Genomic DNA, 22,090 nt, shown 5'->3' with positions numbered 1-22,090 from the left:
TTTTTCTTAACTTCTTAAAACTCTTATTTAAAATATATATGGTTAAAATGAAGGAATTTGGGGGGCTGATTGTTTATTGAAGGTGAAGCTTTGTTTGCTTAGTCTTGCTGATTATCATTATTATTAATTGTAGCTTTAAAAAAATAGATGCTGAACAGAATTTTTTTTATATTTGCCTTGCCTGCCATCTATATTTCACTTGATATCTTTGCTTTATGTTGCTATCTAATGGTATGTGTGTGTTTTATAATGATTGTCTCAGCCAAAAGTTTTTAAAAGCAAAGGTTGGAATTTTGGCCTCTATTTTTTGTGCTAAGATCAAAAGTTTAATAGTGATCTGTATCGCCCTGTTTTTAACCCTCTTGAAGTACTTGAGTTGTAGATGATTTTGAGATGTCTCTCTCTGGTTTTCATGGCAAGGCATCCCCAGTGGGACATCCAAAGTCCTATTTTTTATCTCTCTATGTATCTCAATTCCCCATGTATAAAATAACAGCAATGAAGCTTTTCTAGTGTTTTAGGAGTTATAAGAATGTTTGGGGAAACTTCCCTGTTAGGAAATGTCTGTATTATGACTCTTCAATCTCAAAATTATGATCTTGTGGTTGAACACATRGGTTGCAAAAATCAATCTGTTGTTACTTTAGTTGCATATTTAATCATAAATATCTATTTTATGGAAAGAAATAGCACATTTAACCACATCCTAAGGTCGGTGTTTAAGAGTTACCTATAGAAGTGCTTGCTCTTTACTGTAGTGGTGTATTGGACCTTACTGACAAACTCAACTTAGATACTTACTTAGCTTTGGTTACTTAAAAATTAAAAATGGCCAGTATGAATGTGCTTGAGTTTGATTAATTTTGGGACTTGTTGCTTAAATGTGTCGATTAATTGTTATCGACTGGTTGTTCCAAGTATCTTTCATTTCCTTGTATTCCCTTGCTCTCTGAGCAGCTTCGCATACGTTGCTTGTTTATTTTTCCTGCTCTTTGGCAGCRCTGTGTGGAGGGGAGGAGAGCTTCCTGTGCGCTAGCGGGATCTGCATCCCAGGGAAACTGCAGTGCAACGGCTACAACGACTGCGATGACTGGAGCGATGAGGTCCATTGCAGTAAGTTGCTTCAGCCCTGTGGTGCTCAGCTGCAGCACATACTGAATCCAGTGAGAGGAGCTTAAAAACTAAAGATATTGGGATGCCATAAGAGCTTTGCATGGTGTTTGCATATTACGAGCATGTGAACTCTTGAGTTACAAGTGAGTAAGTTTAGCTTTGCTCAGTCTCACCACACAATGTTTCTATATCCTGGAAACTTTATGCTGGGAAGGAGATAAGCAAATGTCACTAGTAATTGAACTGCTATGATTTCTCCAAGGAATGATAGGAAGATTAGAATTATTTGGGGGTATTTTTTTTAATAAGTAATAAGCAAAAAATGGCACTTCTGCTTGGAAACAATCAATTGGAAACTTCTCAGTGCATCCTTTTCCTAGTCCTTGGCATTGATTCTACAGTACGTGCAAAACCATCTGCTTTGACAGTTCTGGCCTCAACCTTCATGAGGTCTATTTAAATAAATATCAAAATAGATAGAAAAGAAAAATAGGTATGAATGCTTAATGTCTTATTTTATTCTTAACTGTGGATTGTATCTCCAATGTGTTTTTCTTTTCTAACAAGAACATCATAGGATTACTACTGCCTTTAAGAAAACTGAGCAAATAAGCAGTGGGAAAACAATGAGAAGGGTGAAAAAATGAAAGATAAAAGAAAAATGAGGTTCATGGAGTAAATAGGAACTGTAGTATAACATGATGCCACAATATAGTGCTGTGCGTTCAGATTTCAGGAGATGCAAGTCCTTGCATTGAATTCMAATCTGTGCCGTTGAGACTCCCCTCAGAAGATTTCTTTCTCATTAATGATTTAAGAGCCCACATCTCCTGGGCATTCCAAGACTCATGAAGCCATTTTTGAGAATGGTGCTGACAGATTTTCTCTGGGATTCTCTAAGGAAAAAAATGGTGGATGGGATTTCCTCCTTGTCTCAATATAAGTGAGACTACAGAGTGTTTTTACCTGAATAGTCTACAGTGTATTYAATGGAGATTTATATATTTCCCCTAATGTAGTAAGTTTTTCATATTTCAATCTTTTGAGGTTTTTCTTGTCAGGCTTAAGTTCTGTTTTAAGGTAGTCTAAAAGTTTCAGAAATGCCTGTGAGACTTTGGAGCTCAAGCTCCATTAGAAGTGGGCAAAGATACAGTAGTATAAGGAGAAAAAAAAAAGTTCCATGTCTTGAAACAACAGGCGTTATAAATTTAACGAGTTACTTTTAAAAGAAAACCTGTGTCTTAAAAGACATAAGGTTTAGAAGCAAAGAATATCTTTTATTAGATCACTGATAAAGAACTGAGGAATGAAGAAGTTTAATTTTTTTTAAGGTAAAACCTTTTTAAATTATAGAACAGAAATAGCAAACCTGAATTAGGACTTGTCCGCCTGAGAGTTGACTGATAAAAAAACGATGCAGTCTGCACTGCAATCCTTGCTCCTCCACATTCTTTGGGCACTACAGTTATTAGGAACATTTTTACCAGAACATATTAAGGAATGAAAATACACCATCAAGTCAACCTTACTGTTAACTTACGGTAGTTATTTTTATGGCCAAATAATAATCCTAAAATTATGATGTATGTGTAGCAGTGTTTTATTCCTAGTTTAAGGTAAACACACTTTTAAAGGTCCATTCAGAAGTAACCTCTGTCACAGAAGTAACTTTTAATCCTAAAATACTTGCTTCAAACCTAAACAATATATAGAAATTGTAAATGCATGAGTAGTCTGAAGACTTTTCCGTTTTTTTTCTATAGGGTTCATCAATGATAAATGAAGTTTTAATTTTAAAATTAATATGTAATTAAATTTAGTAAATGATTAATTTTTAAMATCTAGTAAYAAAGCACTTCATGCTTTACATGCARAACACTTGAGAAGTAATTTGTTCTGTAACCAGGATTTTCTTAGTGATGAAAATATTTTTTTACCAATTAGTCATTAAATACTTAAGAATTCATTGTGATGCATGAGAAAGAAAGTCAAATTTTGATTTTTTTTTTTTGTATCTTACTCTATTATTTATAAACTAAATTCTGACTGCTAGTGCTTACATATGCATATCTTTCCAGTTTAAYGGGACCTAGGAAAACACATGGAAAATCTATTCATTTATTGAGTCCAAGCTTTACTTGGYTCTAGGAAAGATTGTTTACAATGAAATTTATTTTATTTTGTTTTTGTTTTTGAGGGACAGGGAATGGAGAAAATGAAACAATAGCAACAGATTTAACTTAGATAAATGGCTATTTTGGCTACATCAGTAATGTAAGCAAGGAGTTTGGGGAACACAGATGGAGAAAAATATTTGCATTTTTTCTTCTAGCAGGCAAACTTCTGTAACACTAGATTTGTTTAGCAGCAAAAATTACCCTGGAGCTCCGTTATAGCCCTGGGAAGGCTCTGCATGAGACTCCTCTCAATCTACAGGGCTGGGAAGGAACCCTGAGTCTGTCGGAGCTGGTATACGAATGTCCGGCCTTTTTCATTACTTCCCATAGGGCTCTTACATTCAAAAGGCCAACTTTTATTAGAATATAAATAATAATAATTAACCATTTATATCAGAAAACTGAAAGCAACTTGGTAAGACAGAATGGAAATAAAAGAGGATTTATAGACAAATCTGTCCTCCTGTCTGTGGCCATAWAAACTGGGTCCTTCATTTCAGGATTGGTTTCCATCGGCTCAGGAACTTCCTTTTCTCAGTAAATTCTGCACAGTGTTTGGATGCCATTAAGAGATTTCTTTCTGTCACAGCAGAGCCCTGTGTACGTGGCCGTTCCCTGCTCTTTCCAGCATCATTTCAATCYCTGATGTGTTTCAGGCTCGCACCTYGCTCGGTTCTTGCTSTCCATCCTGTTCTTCATAAAAGCTGTAACATAAGATTGGATCAGCTTGCGAGCAAGATGATTTCTCAGGGACAGCAACAATTAATGCTGACCATTTTTTWTTTTTTTGGCAAATGCATTTCTTGCAGCTGCAAAATGTGCTGCGATCCCAGTAGTTCATTTAGCTTGATTTGGTGTTTATTTATCTTAATAAAATCAACTCCTCAATGTGTCCAGGAAGCAGCACTTAGAATTTCAGGAAGSTATTTGATTGATTTATATTGAAAAGACTGGAACTTGGTGGTGTAATTGGATGCACTAAAAAGAGATGTATGATTTTATAATAACAGTTTGGAAAACTGTTGGAAAACTGTTTTGGTAAGTATGCTTTGCAATTCAAATGGAAGTATTCTTGCTTACATGTTAGCATTTAGATTTAATTTTTTTAAAAAAATTGTGATCTAAGCCTGATTAATTCATCATTTCCTAATAAAGGAATGAGCAGAAAGAGAAATGGCTGGTAAATAATTCCAGTAAGATTTTGGAATTTAAATGTTGTTAACTGGTATAAATGTTTAACTTTAGATTTTGTTTGAAAATCAAATCATTCAAATTAGTCATAGTTTCCAAAAGAAATTAATGGAAGACTTAATGGCCTCACAGAGCTGTAAGGCAATACTCATATTAAACAGAATTGATTTCACTCACACTTGTTCTGTCATGGATTTCATTCTCTCACCCTCCCATTTTTAAAGCACCAACGTGTGTGTGCACCTGTGCTCTGGCTTGGTTCTCTTGTGTATAACGGGTAGGATGAGGAACTCTGGGTCTTGAGTCCTTGTAATGTCTTGGGTCCTTTTTCATTTGTAGTGATGAATTACTATTTTTTTTTTTTTTTTTATTATTATTTTTTTCACAGCTTTTTACACTCTTTGGAAGGGGACTTCTGGTGAAAATTTTCCTGAGGATCTTGGGGGGGGCTTTTTCCACTTTCTTTATGTGTTTCCAGCAATGGCCTTAATCTTCTTGAATTCATATTGTTTTTCATCTTACTGCTGAATCAATTATATGAAGTCATTCTCTATGGCAATTTATGGCATTCCTTTGACTCTTGTTCTGCTGTTTATCTTGATGCTTTTACACATTCATTTCTTTTCAATTTTTTAATCACTACTTGTGAAAAAATATAATTCACTTGAATGAAGTCTCTATTTTTTTTTTTATTTACTCTGTCTGTGTGGGCCTGAAAACTGCCATACTCTCAATGTCACTGTTGCAGTTACTGAGGTATGAATGTAAGCGTAAATTGGGGCATGGGGAGAAATGAAACTGTGAACTTATCCAGAGGAGGCACTGTAGGAAAAGCCAGCTTTTTTTCATTTTCAAGGGGTGCAATAGAAGCAGAGAAGCTGCCAGAGTTACAAACTGATCAAGGAGGACAGAGAGTTGCCAGAGTACTTCATGCTGTTACAGATTCAAACAAATAGTGTTTCAAGTTTTACTCTCCACTGGCTATTGTTCTGCTTACATGAAACTAGAACTTACATATTTTCATTTAGTTTTGGGTTCTTGGTATTTACAGTTTGCATGCCTTTTGCTTATTTTTTAAGCTAATGAACCTACAAAACTCATGACRGCGTTATTATATTAATTCATATCCTGAAGCCCTGTTCTTAGCATTGTGCTATGAATTCTGCTTGGACTTTGTAAGATGATGTGAAACTAGTATAAAGCATAAGTATTTTTGTGGGAGAAGGGCAAGAAATGATTATCATGCAGATTCTAAAGCTGAGATTTGTAAAACCTTACAGACTTCCCCAACTAGCTCTTAAGATCTCTTACTGTCTTTTCTACTAAGTGGTGTGTCAGATTCAGGTGGCTATTAAGGAAGTGTAACAGTAAATTCAAAAAGTTTCAGACTTGTGAAGTCAAATTCGTGATGAGCAAGATGATTCGAACATTTGAAGCTGGGGAGTGTAGTCCCTGYATAGTCCCTAGAGGGCATTAAGCAAGCCAGAAACAAGAACCAAAAATCTCCATCCCTTGGTAGAAAGGTTCTTGGATCTAGAAGGGATGGGGACAAGGGATGCAGAGAGCAAGGATATTTMTGAGCTTTTGCACTTATCTGAAACATATGTAGCTGTCTCAGAGCGTCACCTGGAAGCAGAATGCTAAATCCTTTTTTAAGATTTCTTGAAGCTAGAGTTTTGTTCCTTTTGCTTACAGTGAATTCTTGCCTTTGCATCTTAGTAATTACAACTAGGAGATGATAGACTTCAGATTCTTGACTTCCACTGACTTGAAGGGACAGAAACCCTATGTCATACCTGTCATACCTCCTATGTAAGTGCTGTGCCTAACAGTGTATAACATACATTGAAGCTGTACAGCTTCAGTGCTTCTCTTCTGTGCAGAGACCTGGGTTCCAGGCAAAGTGCAACCATGCACCTTGAGTGGTCTCATGGAGTATTTATCCGGGCTTTACTGTGGGTGCTAGCCATGGAAAGAAAGGCTAAACTCACTTAGGGATGTCAGTGGTATGTGTCCCTTGAAGGCATGACATCAGACCATGTTCTGGGCCCTAAACCTGTGTAAAATGAAATTCATCCTTTGTTGACCAAAAGTGAGCTCAAAGGCAGGGTCTGCAGATCCTCATTTTGCAGATAGAAGCTTCAGCTCCATCTAATAACAATATCTGTTACTCTTGCCTCTCCTAACATGCTATAAACCACACAACTTTCTTTGATAATACTTTATCTATACACATTTTGATATTTTGATCTTTATTTGTGGCAAAARCACTTAGCCAATATTAGAAAGTTTACTGTTTGCTGTACATTTTGCTAGTATGAAAAAGCTTTTCTATAACAAAAGCAAATTAGAATTTATCTTTTATCAAGATCAGAAAAAATAATATTACTCTTATGGAAATGGATTACTGTTTCTGACTTAGCAATCATTAACCTAGAGCCATGTTTGGATGTGATTGATAACATGTGAGAGGAAAAAAGGGAGGAATCTTTTATCTCATGAATAATTGTTCCTAAATAATAAGCTCTTCATTTATTTACCTGTCATTATGTATTCAAAGCGTATAGTGATAATGTATAAAAAGCCATGAGAATGCATGTGTTTCTTCAAAAGGCTGATGATCTGTTATACCAAAACAGCTTTTCAGTGATTTGTTTTTGAAAATATGATCAGAGTGAGATTTTTGAGTGCACGGTATCTTTTAGAATCAACACTATCCTAGATTTATCCTCGCTGTGCAGTATGTTCAAGTCTTTATTTTTCTAATCATTGACTCCAAGCAAGAAATGTATTAGTGGAAAAGGCATTCTGCTGTTCTACCATGGATGAAGCTTGGGATGAAATTGTTTATACTTTGCAATCTTCTCATGATTGCATGACCRTGTTGATTTGTCAGCAAGGTTGTGATATCATCCTGTTTTCACCAACCTCTGGTTGCTGGCTTATTTACCAGGGTATGATCTATATCCAGAATTGAGTATTTCAGTTTCTTATTATTTTTCATTATTCATTTTCTTCTGCAGCTTGGATACATTTTGAGTACTTTGAGTGTAGTGTACCAAAAAATTTCTGCCAGATGACTTTCTTGCATATATTAGCATGTGGCAAATGAAAGGAGACTAAAGAGGAATCAAATACAGTTTTTATGCTGCAGGGGCTACTTTCTCCTCCTGCTGTTGATCATACAGATGAAAAGCAATTGGTAGAACAAAATCAAAATACTCCAAAATACTTTTGACTTTTTTTCCTCTATATTAATTCAAAAAGGACATATCTTAAGTATTAYTGTAAATTGGAAGCTAATCTTTTTATTAAATGTATTTGTTGATATTTTATTAAAAAATCCCAAAATTATGTTGACATGTTGCAAAATTTTGTTTTGTAGATTGCAGTGATGATGTATTTCGTTGTAACACAGGAAAATGCCTCAATTATACCTTTGTGTGTGATGGATATGATGACTGTGGAGACCTTAGTGATGAACAAAACTGTGGTAAATGGAAAATTTATACTTTTCTATAGTTTTTAAGATGGCAGTATTGCTTAGCCTGGAAATCATTTTTCTTAAACTGCTCCAAACAATAATATATCTCATTGATGTTCTTTTGGGGAGACAATTTACACATGGTTATAACCATTTGAAAAAGTTAGAAAATAGAGTTTGAGAAAATTTGAATTTCTGAGGTTTTGTAGAAAAAAATTGATATGTTTTAGGCTTAGCCAGGATGTTATAGTTGCTTTCTTGTCCATTTGGATGACTTTAACTGAAGCTAAGGAAAACCAGAAGAGGCCACAGACTGGAGACAAACGGTTTTGTGGCTGAAGTGTTTTACATAAATGTTGTCAGGAGTGTGCATATCTTGACCATCAAAACCTGCTGCTCCTTAAAATGTTGTTTTTAATTGACTTTGTTATTTATGCCTTGTTATAATTTTCTTACTACTTGCAGTTGTTGTCATGAAAAAAAATAAAATTTTGTCAGACAAGTTAATGATCTTTGCACATAAGTATTCAAAATCTTCTCAAGCACAAGACTAGAACTTATTTATCTAACTTTTGCTTCTAGTCCTGTGCCTGAGAATTAAGTGATAATTTATAATACTTTTTTAAAAGTTTAAATATTATTTCTCACCTATTTCTCTTTTTAATAAAAAGCACACCACTTCAAAGCAAAAAAAAAAAAAAAAAAAAAAAACCAAACAAAAAACTATCTGATGAAAGATTTCCCTAAATATTAGTCTGAATCCTGCCATCACCATCTTGAGATCATTTTTCTGTAAAAAAAATTTAAATCCAACTTCCTCTATATGGACTACAGATGGTTTCTTGACTGGGTTGGCACACTGACCTGCATGTGTGCTTTCAGTGTAAATTTAGCCAGGATGGCTTACCTGGCCATGAGTCAGATGGAGTGAATAAATCACAAACTGGAACACAATGTTGAACCACGGTCCAAATCTTTTTTTCCTACCAGCTTGTCTATGTTCACACTGCATTTTGACTTGTATAAAATATGGACAGATTCGTTGCACTGAAATACTTTGTGTATACGGCTAGGCCATATAGCATTTCCAAGGTCAAGGTCTTGGTCCTCAAACATTACCATAAAGGCACTTTATGAACTAATTGTCTAGTATGTGACCACGATAAATTGAGAACAGTTGTGTTGCCAGACCCAAACAAATATACTAATGCAGTTCGAGTGGTACAAACCTGTATCCATCAAGCTTCCAGGGAGCTTGGAGTGGAGATGGTTAATATACCTTGTGAATATACACTTTCCTCATGAACTGTGTTAGATTTTTCCTGCTAAATCATAACTGCCTGAAACATCTGCAGGACCAACACCTCACCCTCTATATGGAGTAAATTAGTATGGCTGATAAACAGTTTGGAGTGAAATAGAAACCATGTCAAATATTTTCAACTCTCCCTTCTCCTCTCCCCACTAAATCTCTAAGAAAAGAACACCAAAAGTAAAAGGTAAATATGGGTCTGATAATGATCACTCCCTTAAGCTTGACATGCTCTAAGACCTGTTACAACTGCGTGTATTTTAACTCAGCCTTCTCAGCAGGATCCATTGCGTTATTTGAAAAAGCATCCTGACAAAATGATGAAGATAAAGTTAGACTAGTTAAGTTTCTTATGAAAAAATCTGTCAACATTGCAAAAACAGTTTCTGGTTTCTGACTAAGTGTAACAAATATGGCTGTTGAAAAACAAATTGTTTACCACTTAGTAAAAGATGTAAGACATGATTTTCTCTGATAGTGACTGAAAAAGTTGGCTTACTGAAAGTCTTCCCAAGAGGTGAGCAGCCAGAAGATCTTTTAATCTACTCAATAAATCTTAGGGTCTTGGAAATAGTTGTTCATCTGAGAGATTAAATGAGCACAGCACTGTCTAAACATGAAATAGTATTCAGAACATATGTAACCACCATCTGCAAAAGAATTTGCAGATGCAAAAAAAAAAACATACTGAAATTTACTAAGGAAGAGGAGGAATTAGCAAAAATGATTGGTTTAGAGAAATAGAATAATCGGGCAAACATAAAAATTCTTCACTTGCTGACATATTCATTTTTGATCTTGTTCTTACACTGCATTCAGATTGTAACCCAGTGATGCATCATCAGTGTGGAGATGGACGATGTATAACAGCTGATTGGGTATGTGATGGTGACCATGACTGTACAGACAAGTCAGACGAAATCAATTGCTGTAAGTTTTCTTAAATCTCCAAATAAGTTTTCTGTTTCTTTCATTAGAAAACAAGCCCCAGATATTATATAATATTTGTCTTTGGAAAGATAAAACCATAAGCTTGCTTGATTTCAGAACATTTGTGACAGCTGTCTGTATTTGAGTGTCTGTATTTGGCTTATCACACCTTGTCATGGTTTGAACTTCTGTTTTCCCAGAAATGTTTATGATGATGACAATAARTACATACATAGAAATTATATTAGAATAATACTGAGGTTGCAAAATCAAATATTGGGATATTAACAAATATTTAAAAATCATTAAAGGTATCATAACTTATTTGCTCATGCATCTTCTAGCACCCTCTTGCGTTTTGGTCTCGCACCACTATCGTGTTGTTTTCTCCCATATCTGACACCCTAATACAAATAAGGGRTTGTAAATAAGTGTGCGAAGAAAAGGTGACAGAATCTTTATATGAGWAGAAACTATTTTATTTTCTTTTAAAATTGCTGAGCCTTGAATTCAGTCTGTTGCTAGSACCTGGCATACAGAGTTTAGTTCCCTAAAAATGAGCACCAGGCTATTGAAAACATAGCTTTTGCCTTGAAAAAATATCTAGTGACCTCAATGATAAGCGTAAGCAATCATAAGCAACATAACAGAACTTTAGCAGGATATCCAAAAAAACCCGAGACTTTCAGTAACCTAAATTAATCTGAATGTTGTCTGTTTTCTCTAGCATGTCATAGTCAAGGTCTGGTGGAGTGCAAAAATGGGCAGTGCATTCCCAGTGCGTTCCAGTGTGATGGAGATAATGACTGTAAAGATGGAAGTGATGAAGAAAATTGCAGTGAAAGTAAGGATCATGCCTCATTGTGCTCTTCTTATTGTGCAATCTCTGCTTTCACAAAGGAAACTGTAAGCAGAATTTATCAGTTGCTTTCACAAAAAACATGTTCAAGCTGGGGATTTGAAGGTATTTTTCATATGTGGATTCTCATGCCTCTCGTAAGTTCATTCACATTGCAGTCCCTTCTTCAGTGGGAGAAATATTAGTATAGTTCTCTTATGACTCTTACTTTCAAAAGTTTATTTTTAATAAACTTTTAAGTATTCAGTTTATTTAGAAAACCTGAGTGCTCTCTCAGACATAGTCATAATAGGAAAACACGTTCAAAGGTTATTAGAGTAGGACCAATAATTTAGTGTAAGTACCCAGTGTGATGATATAAACCTGATTTGCTTAGGAAATTAGGCTAGAAAAATGCTTTCATGTATATTTCTACTCGCTTCCTTCTGTCCTTGTTGAGTTCTCTGGATCTCTGGATCTCACAACAATTTAAATGTCTTTTTTTTCCAAAAGATAACTAAGACTATAAAACACAGAAAATACCATCATTCTTCTCTGCAATTTCTGATGAAGTTGCAAAACAATTCCTGCAGGAAATTCCTTCTAATTATGACTCTGGCAGTATAAAAATATGGGACCAAATTCTCACTGTGTAATCTCACAAAATGCTCACTTTTTTTCTGCATAATTCCTGGGTTTTGGTGTTTTATTCTATAAATTCCATCACCTCTGTTTCTCTTGCTAATAGTTGTTATTGTGAAAGAGATGAGATAAAAGAATGAGATAAACTCTAAAGAGTTAAGAGCTTTCTAGAAATAACAATTTAAAATTTTTAAATTCACCGATCTGAATCCTGTTAAAATTATTTGTCCTTAATGAAGAGAATTTAGATGAAAATGTTGATGTGTGATCTGGGCTAAAAGCCTCTGGTGTGCTTGTTTCTAGCTGCTTTTTGTCTCTAGGGAATTTTAAGAAATATATATATATATATATATATATTTTTCATTCAAGACATGCAGATGGAAGGATACTAAATGCAGAAAAGAAGTGGTCATAATTATGCTAGTCAATATTCTGCCTATATCCTAAAAGATTTTTCTTCTTAATGTTAAAATGCGAGTCTTTTAAATAAGAAAAATACCCATAMTCTGTTATCCATTCCTAAATTTAAAAAAAAAAAAAATCTGTCTAATATTTTGCAACATTTTGTAGTGGAGAAATGTGCCTCTGATAGAACCATAGCTCGTTCTGCCTAAATTTACTTGAGAATACATAGGCAGAGTTTGGGCATCATTCGGGTAATTTCTCTTCAGTTYCTTGAAAAGTTCATTTAAATCAAGCCAGAATTTCATTTTGCAACTTCCTTACGTAGACGGTTGATTTCAGCAACTAGAGAAAATGTAATAAGATGTGCACTAAATATGAAGTGTTTTCTTCTCCACAAGTTATGGAATTTATATATGCCTGGTAAAGTTGTTGCTTAAATGATCTGGAATATTCGCTACAAACACAGGAAATATATGAAATCAGCAAAAAAATGTGGAATTGCGATGTAATCCCTTGTTACTTGTCCATATAAGGATAGAAACCTCTTTTGTACAAGAATATACATATAAGGATTATAAATGACCATTAACTTCATCTGTGCCTGAATAAGAAAAATACTTTCCTTCCCTACATACCGTAAGGAAATGTAATTATGGCACCTAATGACATTACTGCTGTCATTCAATTTGTGAAAATAGAAATCTAATATAGATGTACTGACAGCTGGGTCTCTGATCCCTCCAAAAGGCAGAGTAGGGTATGTTTACAGAAACTCAGCATTGACTGTGCTGGGCTTGGAATATACTGTAGCACAGAGAAGTTTTTGAAGAGTTGAGACTCTCCCACTGAGGGAAAAGACGGAGATGGAGCAAACTTTTAAAATGTAAAGATTTTTAGCAGTATTAGAAGTCAAAAGGCTTTTTCTGCCTTTCACGTTCCATTTTGCAATTAAACGTTTCTGGAAAATAGGGCATTCAGTTGTGAGAGCAAAAGAATTATCTCCATTGCTTGARGGTACACCACACAGGAAGCAAAGTTAACTCACAGAGGTGTGGATAGCTTTAATTCACTAAGCTGTATAGACTAGACTCTCAGTTCTTTGGGACAAGTACTGATTTCTTCAGGGTTTCTATATGCCCAATAAAAAGAAGTCACGTACAGCTACCTAATTCTTGTGGGCAAAATTGCAATAGAAATAATAAGGAAAAGTTAGAATAAACTTTTTTAATGGGATGAGGTGATAAAAATCCAACTTTTCAGTCTTTGAGTTCAAGAATATTCAGTCAAATTACTGATTTTGCAAGAAATAAAATGAAATTGGGACCAAAAAAAAAAAAAAAATAGAAAGAGTATCTATGCCTTTCCAGAGATTTTGAGGCTTTTGAGAGGAGTTGGTATGATTATGAGAGAGAAGGTTGTAGAGTGTCAGAGAGAGATTATCCAGCTTTTGGATGAAGGGCTTTTCTGTTATCTGGATATCCATCTTTAGATTCATAAGATTTTTGTCTTTATTTTTTTTTAACCAGGGCAATAAAGCTTCAGCTCAGACAACCTTTCTTCAAGATAGTTTTTATTGTCCACTATAACAATCATAAAATGAAAAGCAGATCAACTGAATGGCACTGGAAAATAATTTCCAGAGGGTATTCTCTTTTGGCTAGGACCTATTGTTCCATTTGTAATGTGATTAACGTGACCTTTAATACTTCGCCGCAAGCAGGAGGGTAAAAGTCTTTCAGAGATCCACACCTCTCATTCAGAAGCTGGGATATAATTTCTCATCTTAAGTATAGGAGTAAAGAAGAATGAAAAGCATCTGGAGACGGCTGCACACATTTTTTCCCTTCCAACTTTCAAGTGTTGTAAGGTACTTACTGTGTTTGGTAAAGGAAATACTTGATTGTGATGAATCTCTCTGTAGTTTCTCWTCAATACACGCCAGTCAATTTTAAAGACCTGGAAAATCATTAGAATAGTATTTTTTTTCTTTTCTGCAGGTCAAACCCTCTGTCAGGAGGACGACCAGAGATGTGCTTCCTGTCCTGATCCCTGTGGATCTTCTCCCTGTGACATGAGAGACAGCCAGACAAACTGCAGTAAGTAGGTCACATGCTTCCTGCTGTTTTAGGGTATTCTGGAGTATAATGAAGACAGCACTTAGTAAGCAATACCTTTATTTAAAAGCAATACCTTTGTTTACTATCCAATGCCCAAATATTTAATGATTAAGTGTTGAAAAATTCAAAGTGCAAGCAAAAGTTTTACCATAATTGTTGATTGTAGTGTAAGGTACTAGGAGAGACTTATGACATTTCTAATCGAGATTTTCCTCTCTCCAYGATTTTTTGAGCTATTATTATTAGTGTTTACAGTTGTGCTCTTTCTTAACATTAAAGGAAATTCAGTGTATACACAGAGGAAAGAACATAATGTAAGACCAAGCTACTGATTTATTTTCAAAATGTAAGGAAAGGAAGATTGATAACATTTAGTCATCTGGAGAAGACCCTATTCTTTGCGTTGAATTTGGATATTCAAAGTGGCAAAATCAGTTAAAAAGTGGCAAAATCTTTTTACCAATGCATACTGTAGGAGATCAGGATCTTCCTCACAGCCTATCTTCCTTTGTGTGGAACTGAAACTGAGCAGTGGGTTCAAAGAATCTCATCGACACAGGCCACTTAGCACATGGGCTACACAGCAAGGTTGCCTCACTTGTGTATGAATGTGTGTCCATATCCTATAATGGCTTTGTGGCTTTGAGCAGTTCTCTCTCCAATGTACACTTTGGTCCTATGAGGTGGCCTGTTTGGTAATGTTGAAAAGATACTTTATTGCATTATTTAGATGCATGGAATAATTTTGATGGGAAGAGACATCTGGAGGTCATCTAGCCCAAACTCCTGCTCAAAGTAGTGTCAACTGGATGAGGTTGCCCTGGACCTTGTACAGTTCTGTTCTGAAAATATTAAAGGATAGGSACCTTGTTCCAGTGTTACACTACTCTTGCAGTAAAACTTTGGTTTCCTAATATCATACTGAATGGAATGTGCTGTAGTCCAACTTGYCTGTTCTCTCTCATCCTATCCCTGTGTCCTTCTGAGAAGAGTCTGTCTCCATTCACTTTTTACCTTGCCTTATGGTGGTAGTTAAGAGCAGTAAGATAACCATAACCTTTTGAAGATTAAAAAGAGCAGCTTTGTGATGGCATTGGCCAGTTCCCTCAGCATGCTGAATTGTGTTCCATATGATGCCATGGACATGCGTGTCTTGTTGGTTGAGGTGCTCTTACCTCTAGCTTTCTTTGCTCTGGGAACTGCTCCACTCTCACAGACGTGGTAATATCTGGGACCTGGGGAGTATCTGGTAGTATCAGGGACATGAGGGGCTAAATTAGAKACCTCACCAGTGTGAACAGGCAGAAGAGGCAGTGGGAACCTTGGCCTCTTGCTTTTCTCAGTCTTCCTTTTGCTGCCAAYGTATTTATTTTTATGAACCCTTCTTCCCATTTACATCATTCGGTAGTTTCAGCTCCAGATGAACTCTGTTCAGCCAAACTGGCCTTCTGCAATGCGTGCTTTTCTGCCCATTGTAAGGGAGCTCTGAGGAGGCTCTGCTTTAAAATCATCCGGGGCCTTTTTACCCTATATGACAGTCTTGCATTGGCTCTTACATTCTTCTGCAGATCCAGGATTGTAATTCAACCAGATTTTCAACTTTACCATCTGTGATTGCTGCAGCCAAGGCTGCCTGTAACTTTAACTTCCACTCTTCCTCGTTAGTTAGGAGGTCAAGCAGAGCATTCTCTGTAGTTGGTTTATCAATCATCTGCATCAAGCAGTTGTCATCAACACACTTCGGAATCTTCTGGACCACTTGTGATTTGGCGTATTGCCCTTCAAGCAGACACTAGGGTAGTTAAAACTCATCATAAGTATCATAGCCTGCAATCAGGAGGCATCCTCCAGCTTCCAAAAGAGGGTTTCCTCTTTTTGATCATGTTTTGGACCAAACCATCATTCTTCAAGAAACAGTAAGARAAGTTTCACGAATGAGAAGTAATGTATCTATATAACTGATCAAGCTGCTAACAGTTCAGTTTAGCTTTTAATAAAAGAATCGTGATTCATTTTATGGTTAAAATCTCAGATCTTAACTGAATTATATCAGTCATTCTTTTCTTGCCTTTAGTGATATATGAAGAACGTGTTTTCCTGTCATTTTAAGATCAAAATCCATGGGTATTCGTTTGGATATAATTACTGATTTGAGTAATGCCACTCCAGATAGTCACAAGTATAAGTATTTATGATAAGAAAAAAATTGCTGAGGGCTGAAGGCTTCTTGGAGTGAAGGATGTTTAGTTCCAGCTCTCTGCCTGCAGGAGAAGCAGCTACTCCAGTGGCTTGTGTTTCTGAGAGCAGATGCTGTTTCTCCATGGGAAGAGTTCAATGATTTTTACTAGAGCATTACTGACTCGGCCACTGAACTATGGATTGCTTGGGAATAGGGATTGCAGTAGTTTAATGTGATATTTTGTAGCTTTTTTTGCTCATAAAACCTCCGAAAGTTATGGGCATTACACTAAAGCCTTATCTTATATGTATAAAACAGTAGCAACTTTTAAGTTACTGGGCATGTGGCATGTCACTTTTTGGTATTACTGAAGCATTTGGGAATGGCGTGCAGGGAGTTATTTTTGGGGTCACTTAGAAAATTACAAAATGCTCTTTTTTTTTCTTTTTAAATACTTTTAACTTACAGAAACTGCTTGCTGGAGAACATGTGCAATGGATGTRTGTGACAGGAACCCTAGCCTTGCAGCTGACTGCCATTTGGTCATGTGCATGAGACAGGTGCCCTTTGTTTGGCTGGCAAACAAGGCACTTGCTGCAGCCTTAWGCAGAAATTCTGCGTAATTCCCCACAGCAGTCTCTCATGCTTGTGTCCTTCAGGCAGAGTAGGAGAGCCTCGGACAGGCAGTTCCCTCCTATGCAAAGTACATTTTGTAAACAGTGAGTGCAATCCTGTAAAACACAAGGATTTCTCAAGCAACTCAACTCTGCTCCAACTCARTCCTGCTCACAACAAGAGCAAGCTCGAAGCATCCTTTCCCTCTTGATCTCATCTTTATTATGCCAATATGGTCCAAAGCAATTTGAGAAATACCTTTCCCTGTATTTTTATATCCCCTTATACATATGATAGCAATTTTGGGAAAGATTGGAAGGGTTAAGACTGGAAACATTTTTTTTTTTTTCACTTGTGATATATATATATTTTAAACAATATTCCAATTCAATGTTATGAGAAACCAAAGAGCTTTTCAGTGAAGATGCTTCATACTCATAGTACGGGCAATAGTCTGTAATTCTCTACAGGAATAGCACATAATCTGAATGAGATTTCTGGACCAACTCTCTCTCTCTCCCTTTCTGGTCCAGTGCATATTTAATTGTTTTTACACAATGGAACAGCAGGAGAATTTGGGAGAGTTATTTCGCATAACATCTGGAAGCACTATTGTCTTCATGTTATTTTTGCTGTTCATAGTTTGACCAGAGTTATTTCATCTTCAGCTAGAAATGAGAATTCCCGTGGAAAATTTCAACTTTGACAAACCAGCATCTTCTGACCCAAATAACTCTTTTGTTGGAAAATTACTGGCTAAGCCTAGGCTTTCATAACATCGAATATGATGGATGCTCTCCATATGTGATGATCTCGGATCAGTTTAGGCCTGYGCTGTAATGCAGTAACAACATTTTTAGAATAACAGAATAAATTCATATTCACTGTTGTTGAAACTGTAATTGAGAGAACTCAAAAGAATTGGTGCAGGTAGATAACAGATCCTCATATCTAGTATAATATCTGGTTTTACTCTGCATGGATCTAATTCCTATATAGTATGTAGAGCAAGTTAATAATAAAAATATTAAGACATTAAAAAGGGGCATAAATAGAGAGATAATAATAAGAGGGACTTAAGATAACAGATGCAATGGATTTTTTTTTCCTTGTACTTAACTCCTTAAAAAATGTAACTGAACATACTATATATAAGAGAGTAGTCAGATCTACTAAACTGTAGGACTGACTTCAGAAGGGAAGATTAACATCTGGATTACCTGAACTCTATAAAATTCAACCAAATTGTTTCCTGGGTACCCTCTGTTTGTTATTTTGTCGCCTTATTGCAAGAAAGTGGGCTTGAGATTCAAGGGTTTCTTCCTAGTCTTGCAGTGACGCTGTTGCTCACAAGGTGATGCAAGCTTTCTAAACACATTGCTAGAATTGTCTTCATACTGAAAATATGTAAAGAGCCGTTCTGCAGGGGCATTCCAGAAATCAAATAAATCTCCTTAAATAAGAGGCATTCATACATGTATTTTTCCAGTCTTTAGTTTTGTTTAAAGTTATGTTATATGAACACTTAGGATGCTGCATAGACTTCAAAATTGCATGCCTTTATTTGGGTTCCATCATGAGAAAAAGAAGATAAACCTTTAATACTAATTCTGTGGATGAATTGTCAAATAGGGAATCTTTATAGGGATACATCAAAAAGGACTTTATATTTTCTAACTAGAAAGATTTTCAGGAGTTTCCATCCAGGAGGCAATCTCCATTCTTGGCCCTTTTCAAGATTTGACTGGATAAAGCCCTGAGTAATCTGGTTTGGTCTCACACTCACTCTAATTTGAGCAGGAGTCTGCATTAGTGATTACCTGAGGTCCCTTCCATGCTGAATTATTTTACGATCCTCTGAATTTTCACAATTACCTTGCTGGGATRAGGTGTATTATGATAGCTTAATGTAACAGTAGGAAGTGTGCTATGGCATAGGATACCAGCTTGGAAAACGATCAAAAGAGTGGTTTAAAAATAATAATAATAATAAAAAATAAATAAATAAAAATAAATTTGTTTCTGAAGAATGGTTTGTTGTACTCTTTAAAAGTTAAGATGTTACCCAGGAAGATATTAGCAAGGGAATCTTCTCTGAATAGATTGTTAGGTCAAAACCTCCTTTCTCTACTGATATGCTCTATATTCCCTATACTGATAGGGAACATACGGAGTCTCAAGTGCTGAAATTTATGTGTGTTCTGACTAGTTAATTTGTTACTTTTGCAGTTACTTTTTCAGTATTTCATCTAATCTTACACTTTTTTTTTTTTTTTTTTCTCCTCCATGCAAGGTCAGTGCGAACCAATTACCCTGGAACTCTGTATGAACTTGCCTTACAACTATACCAATTATCCAAACTATCTGGGCCACAGGACTCAGAAGGAAGCCTCTATCAGCTGGGAATCTTCTCTTTTCCCAGCCTTGGTTCAGACTAACTGCTATAAGTACCTTATGTTTTTTGCCTGTACAATCCTAGTACCAAAGTGTGACCCCTACACAAATCAGCGGATCCCACCTTGCAGGTAAAATACTTCTAATTTACTTCTTGACTAACACTACCTGTGATATTATTCTTTCCAAATTTTCTGCTTCCATTAAAAATGCCAGATTTTTCCTCTGTAATCCCATTGTAAAGGGTTTAGCATTATATTTTGTCAGAWCATTAAATCTAGTTTATTTCATTCATGTAATCACTTTTTGAAGTTTTCAGAAMAAGTACAAGAATGGCAATTCAAATAATTTTCAAAATGTGTTTACTGGGTAAGTGTATGAAGTATTTTCCATTTTTCCGTGCTTGCTTAGAAAGTGATACTATGAAAGGAACCTAAACGTAGAAAAATTAGGTAATTTGAAACCTATTCATTTTTTTTATTGCATTTGTGTAACACTTGATTTATACAAAGTCTTTTCCAAATCCTGTTAATAGAAACTGAGATTTTAATCCATGTTTATATTTCTAAATTAGAGAAGTGTATTAGAAATATATAGCCCAGTTTTGCCATGTCGTTCTTTGTAGCATAATAACTTACACTTCGCACTTATTTGATAAACTTTTTGACTGTTCTCTCACCGTTCACTGTGTTGAAAGAAAACTGTATTGACAATGTGCTAGTATATCCTATGGTATAAAATTTTGTCAAGTAGAAAATATGTATTTATGTAGTGATAAACCTCTTAGTGCAAACAAAGTGATAAACCTCTTAGTGCAAACAAAGAGTGAGACACGGAGATTTGCTAAGATATTGCTCAATTCTCACGTTGGAACGTAACAAGGAAGATAGAATATTGCATGTGGGATGCAAAGGACAGGATTCAAAGCTCTTCTTTTATAACACTCTTACTTGAATCTAGAAGGACTTAACCACAATTTGAAGCTCCCAAGGGCAGAATATTGCATTCTGAGCACACACGCTGAGCATGTTCTGAGAATCTGATGCTCCCTTTTCAAAACAATTTTCTTGTTCAAGGGTAGCAGTGACTAATTGAGCTAAACAGCACACATGCATTGCTTTACTTGTCTTTTTAAATATGAAACTGAGTTTGGCTAATGCAGTTTTGCAGTGACAAACTTCCCAACCAAATTATACTTTCCAACCATGAATTGCAAATTCAGATTGTAATTCTGCATCTGTTATGATGGGGTTTGTTAAAGCAAGGAGGAGAGAGGAACCAATATTTTTTAAAAAAGGAATGGTTATGGCTGTTCAGGCCACTCTATCAACTACACATTTTATCACATTGATAAAGAAATGTGATTAACATACTTTTCCTTGCTCTTCCTCTTTAACTTTGGTTAGGACAATAAAGTTCCAGTAACTGGGAATTCCTGAAGCTTTTTCTCAATAGTTTTAGGCAACTCCCCTTTGTATCCGCAGGACGTTGTGTGAGCAATCCAAGGAACGCTGTGAGTCTGTACTTGGCATTGTAGGTCTGCAGTGGCCAGAAGACACCGACTGCACGCAGTTTCCAGAGGAGAACTCAGGCAACCAAACTTGTCTAACTCCAGATGAAGATGTGGAAGGTAACTCCTATAAAAATGTTTCACAGAAAATTAAAGATCAGTTAGGTTTCCTGAAGTCACTGATTTGTGTTTTTTGAATTTTTTTTCTGTTAAACAGGGAAAAAAAAAAAATTCAAATTATAGTACATCATATAGGGTAAGTTTAAATATTTAGGCAGCCAACTGTTTATGGAAAAGATTCTTAATGAAATGCCAGAGAATTTTCCCTTGCATTCATCTCTCTACAATWTTCAGAGAAGGAGAGTTTCAGTTTTTGTAAAAATAAATCCTATTTCACAGAAGGATTAATTATTCTCACTGTGRGAAAAGAAGTACTTGAGGTTTGTGACTAAGAGAAACCTGCTGCCTACCTKTGTTTTCACTTCTTTATCCACCTAGAAGATATAATGCTGCTTTCCTAATCAGGAGGCAAACTTCTGACACTGTTAAAGAAGTTGAGCTCCACAACAGCTCTGAGAAAAATACTGCAGCTGCTGCTGTTGTTGCCAGCTATTGTTTGCTCTTGGTTTTTGTTTGGGAAGGGGTCATTAGAGCGCTCTGCCAAACCAGCTTCAGTAGCAACTGACAAATTTCGGTTTGATGAATCCAGCCATAATGCTACTCGTTGAGGGTGTGAACACGGAGCAAAGAATGGCTCTGCCATAGTCCTTGTGTGGATGGAAAGGGCTGCAGTGCAGGGTCTCCGTCTACCAGAGGTAAGCAGAGGCAACCTCTTCCAACTTGGCAACTCTTTTTCCTGGCAAAACATCAGTAAGGTAGTTGGGAAAATGGTGATATGATGCATKCTAGGGTGCCCACAACATGCCAATGATGTTCAGTCCTTACTCTCYTTCTGCTCACCTACACGTGATGGAGTCTTTTGACCTCAGAAGACTACTCACTCTTTTGAACCTGAAGCAGGTGAAAGTTAATTGATTCATAGTTCTTTTAGTGAAGATGTATTACTGAAAAACAAAAAAAAAAAAAAGACTACTCACTCTTTTGAACCTGAAGCAGGTGAAAGTTAATTGATTCATAGTTCTTTTAGTGAAGATGTATTACTGAAAAACAAAAAAAAAAAAAA

The 22,090-nt window shown here is 35.8% G+C and overlaps 1 protein-coding gene across 1 annotated transcript in view; it reads left to right on the top strand.

The window, feature by feature from the left end:
• CORIN (corin, serine peptidase) overlaps window positions 1-22,090 on the top strand; it is a 110,952-nt gene that overhangs the window by 60,128 nt on the left and 28,734 nt on the right. Inside the window, exons 7-13 of the mRNA XM_026033621.1 lie at window positions 1,000-1,113; window positions 7,867-7,974; window positions 10,097-10,207; window positions 10,935-11,051; window positions 14,090-14,188; window positions 19,297-19,528; window positions 20,882-21,027. Coding sequence (XP_025889406.1) covers window positions 1,000-1,113; window positions 7,867-7,974; window positions 10,097-10,207; window positions 10,935-11,051; window positions 14,090-14,188; window positions 19,297-19,528; window positions 20,882-21,027 — 927 coding nt within the window. The remainder of the gene's footprint in view (window positions 1-999; window positions 1,114-7,866; window positions 7,975-10,096; window positions 10,208-10,934; window positions 11,052-14,089; window positions 14,189-19,296; window positions 19,529-20,881; window positions 21,028-22,090) is intronic.

Source organism: Nothoprocta perdicaria, unplaced genomic scaffold (assembly GCF_003342845.1).
Source record: "Nothoprocta perdicaria isolate Ctin4 unplaced genomic scaffold, notPer1 scaffold_13, whole genome shotgun sequence".
NCBI classification, from domain to species: Eukaryota; Metazoa; Chordata; class Aves; order Tinamiformes; family Tinamidae; genus Nothoprocta; species Nothoprocta perdicaria.
The sequence above is the reverse complement of the archived record's forward strand: the minus strand, read 5'-3'. Positions and strand labels throughout refer to the sequence as shown.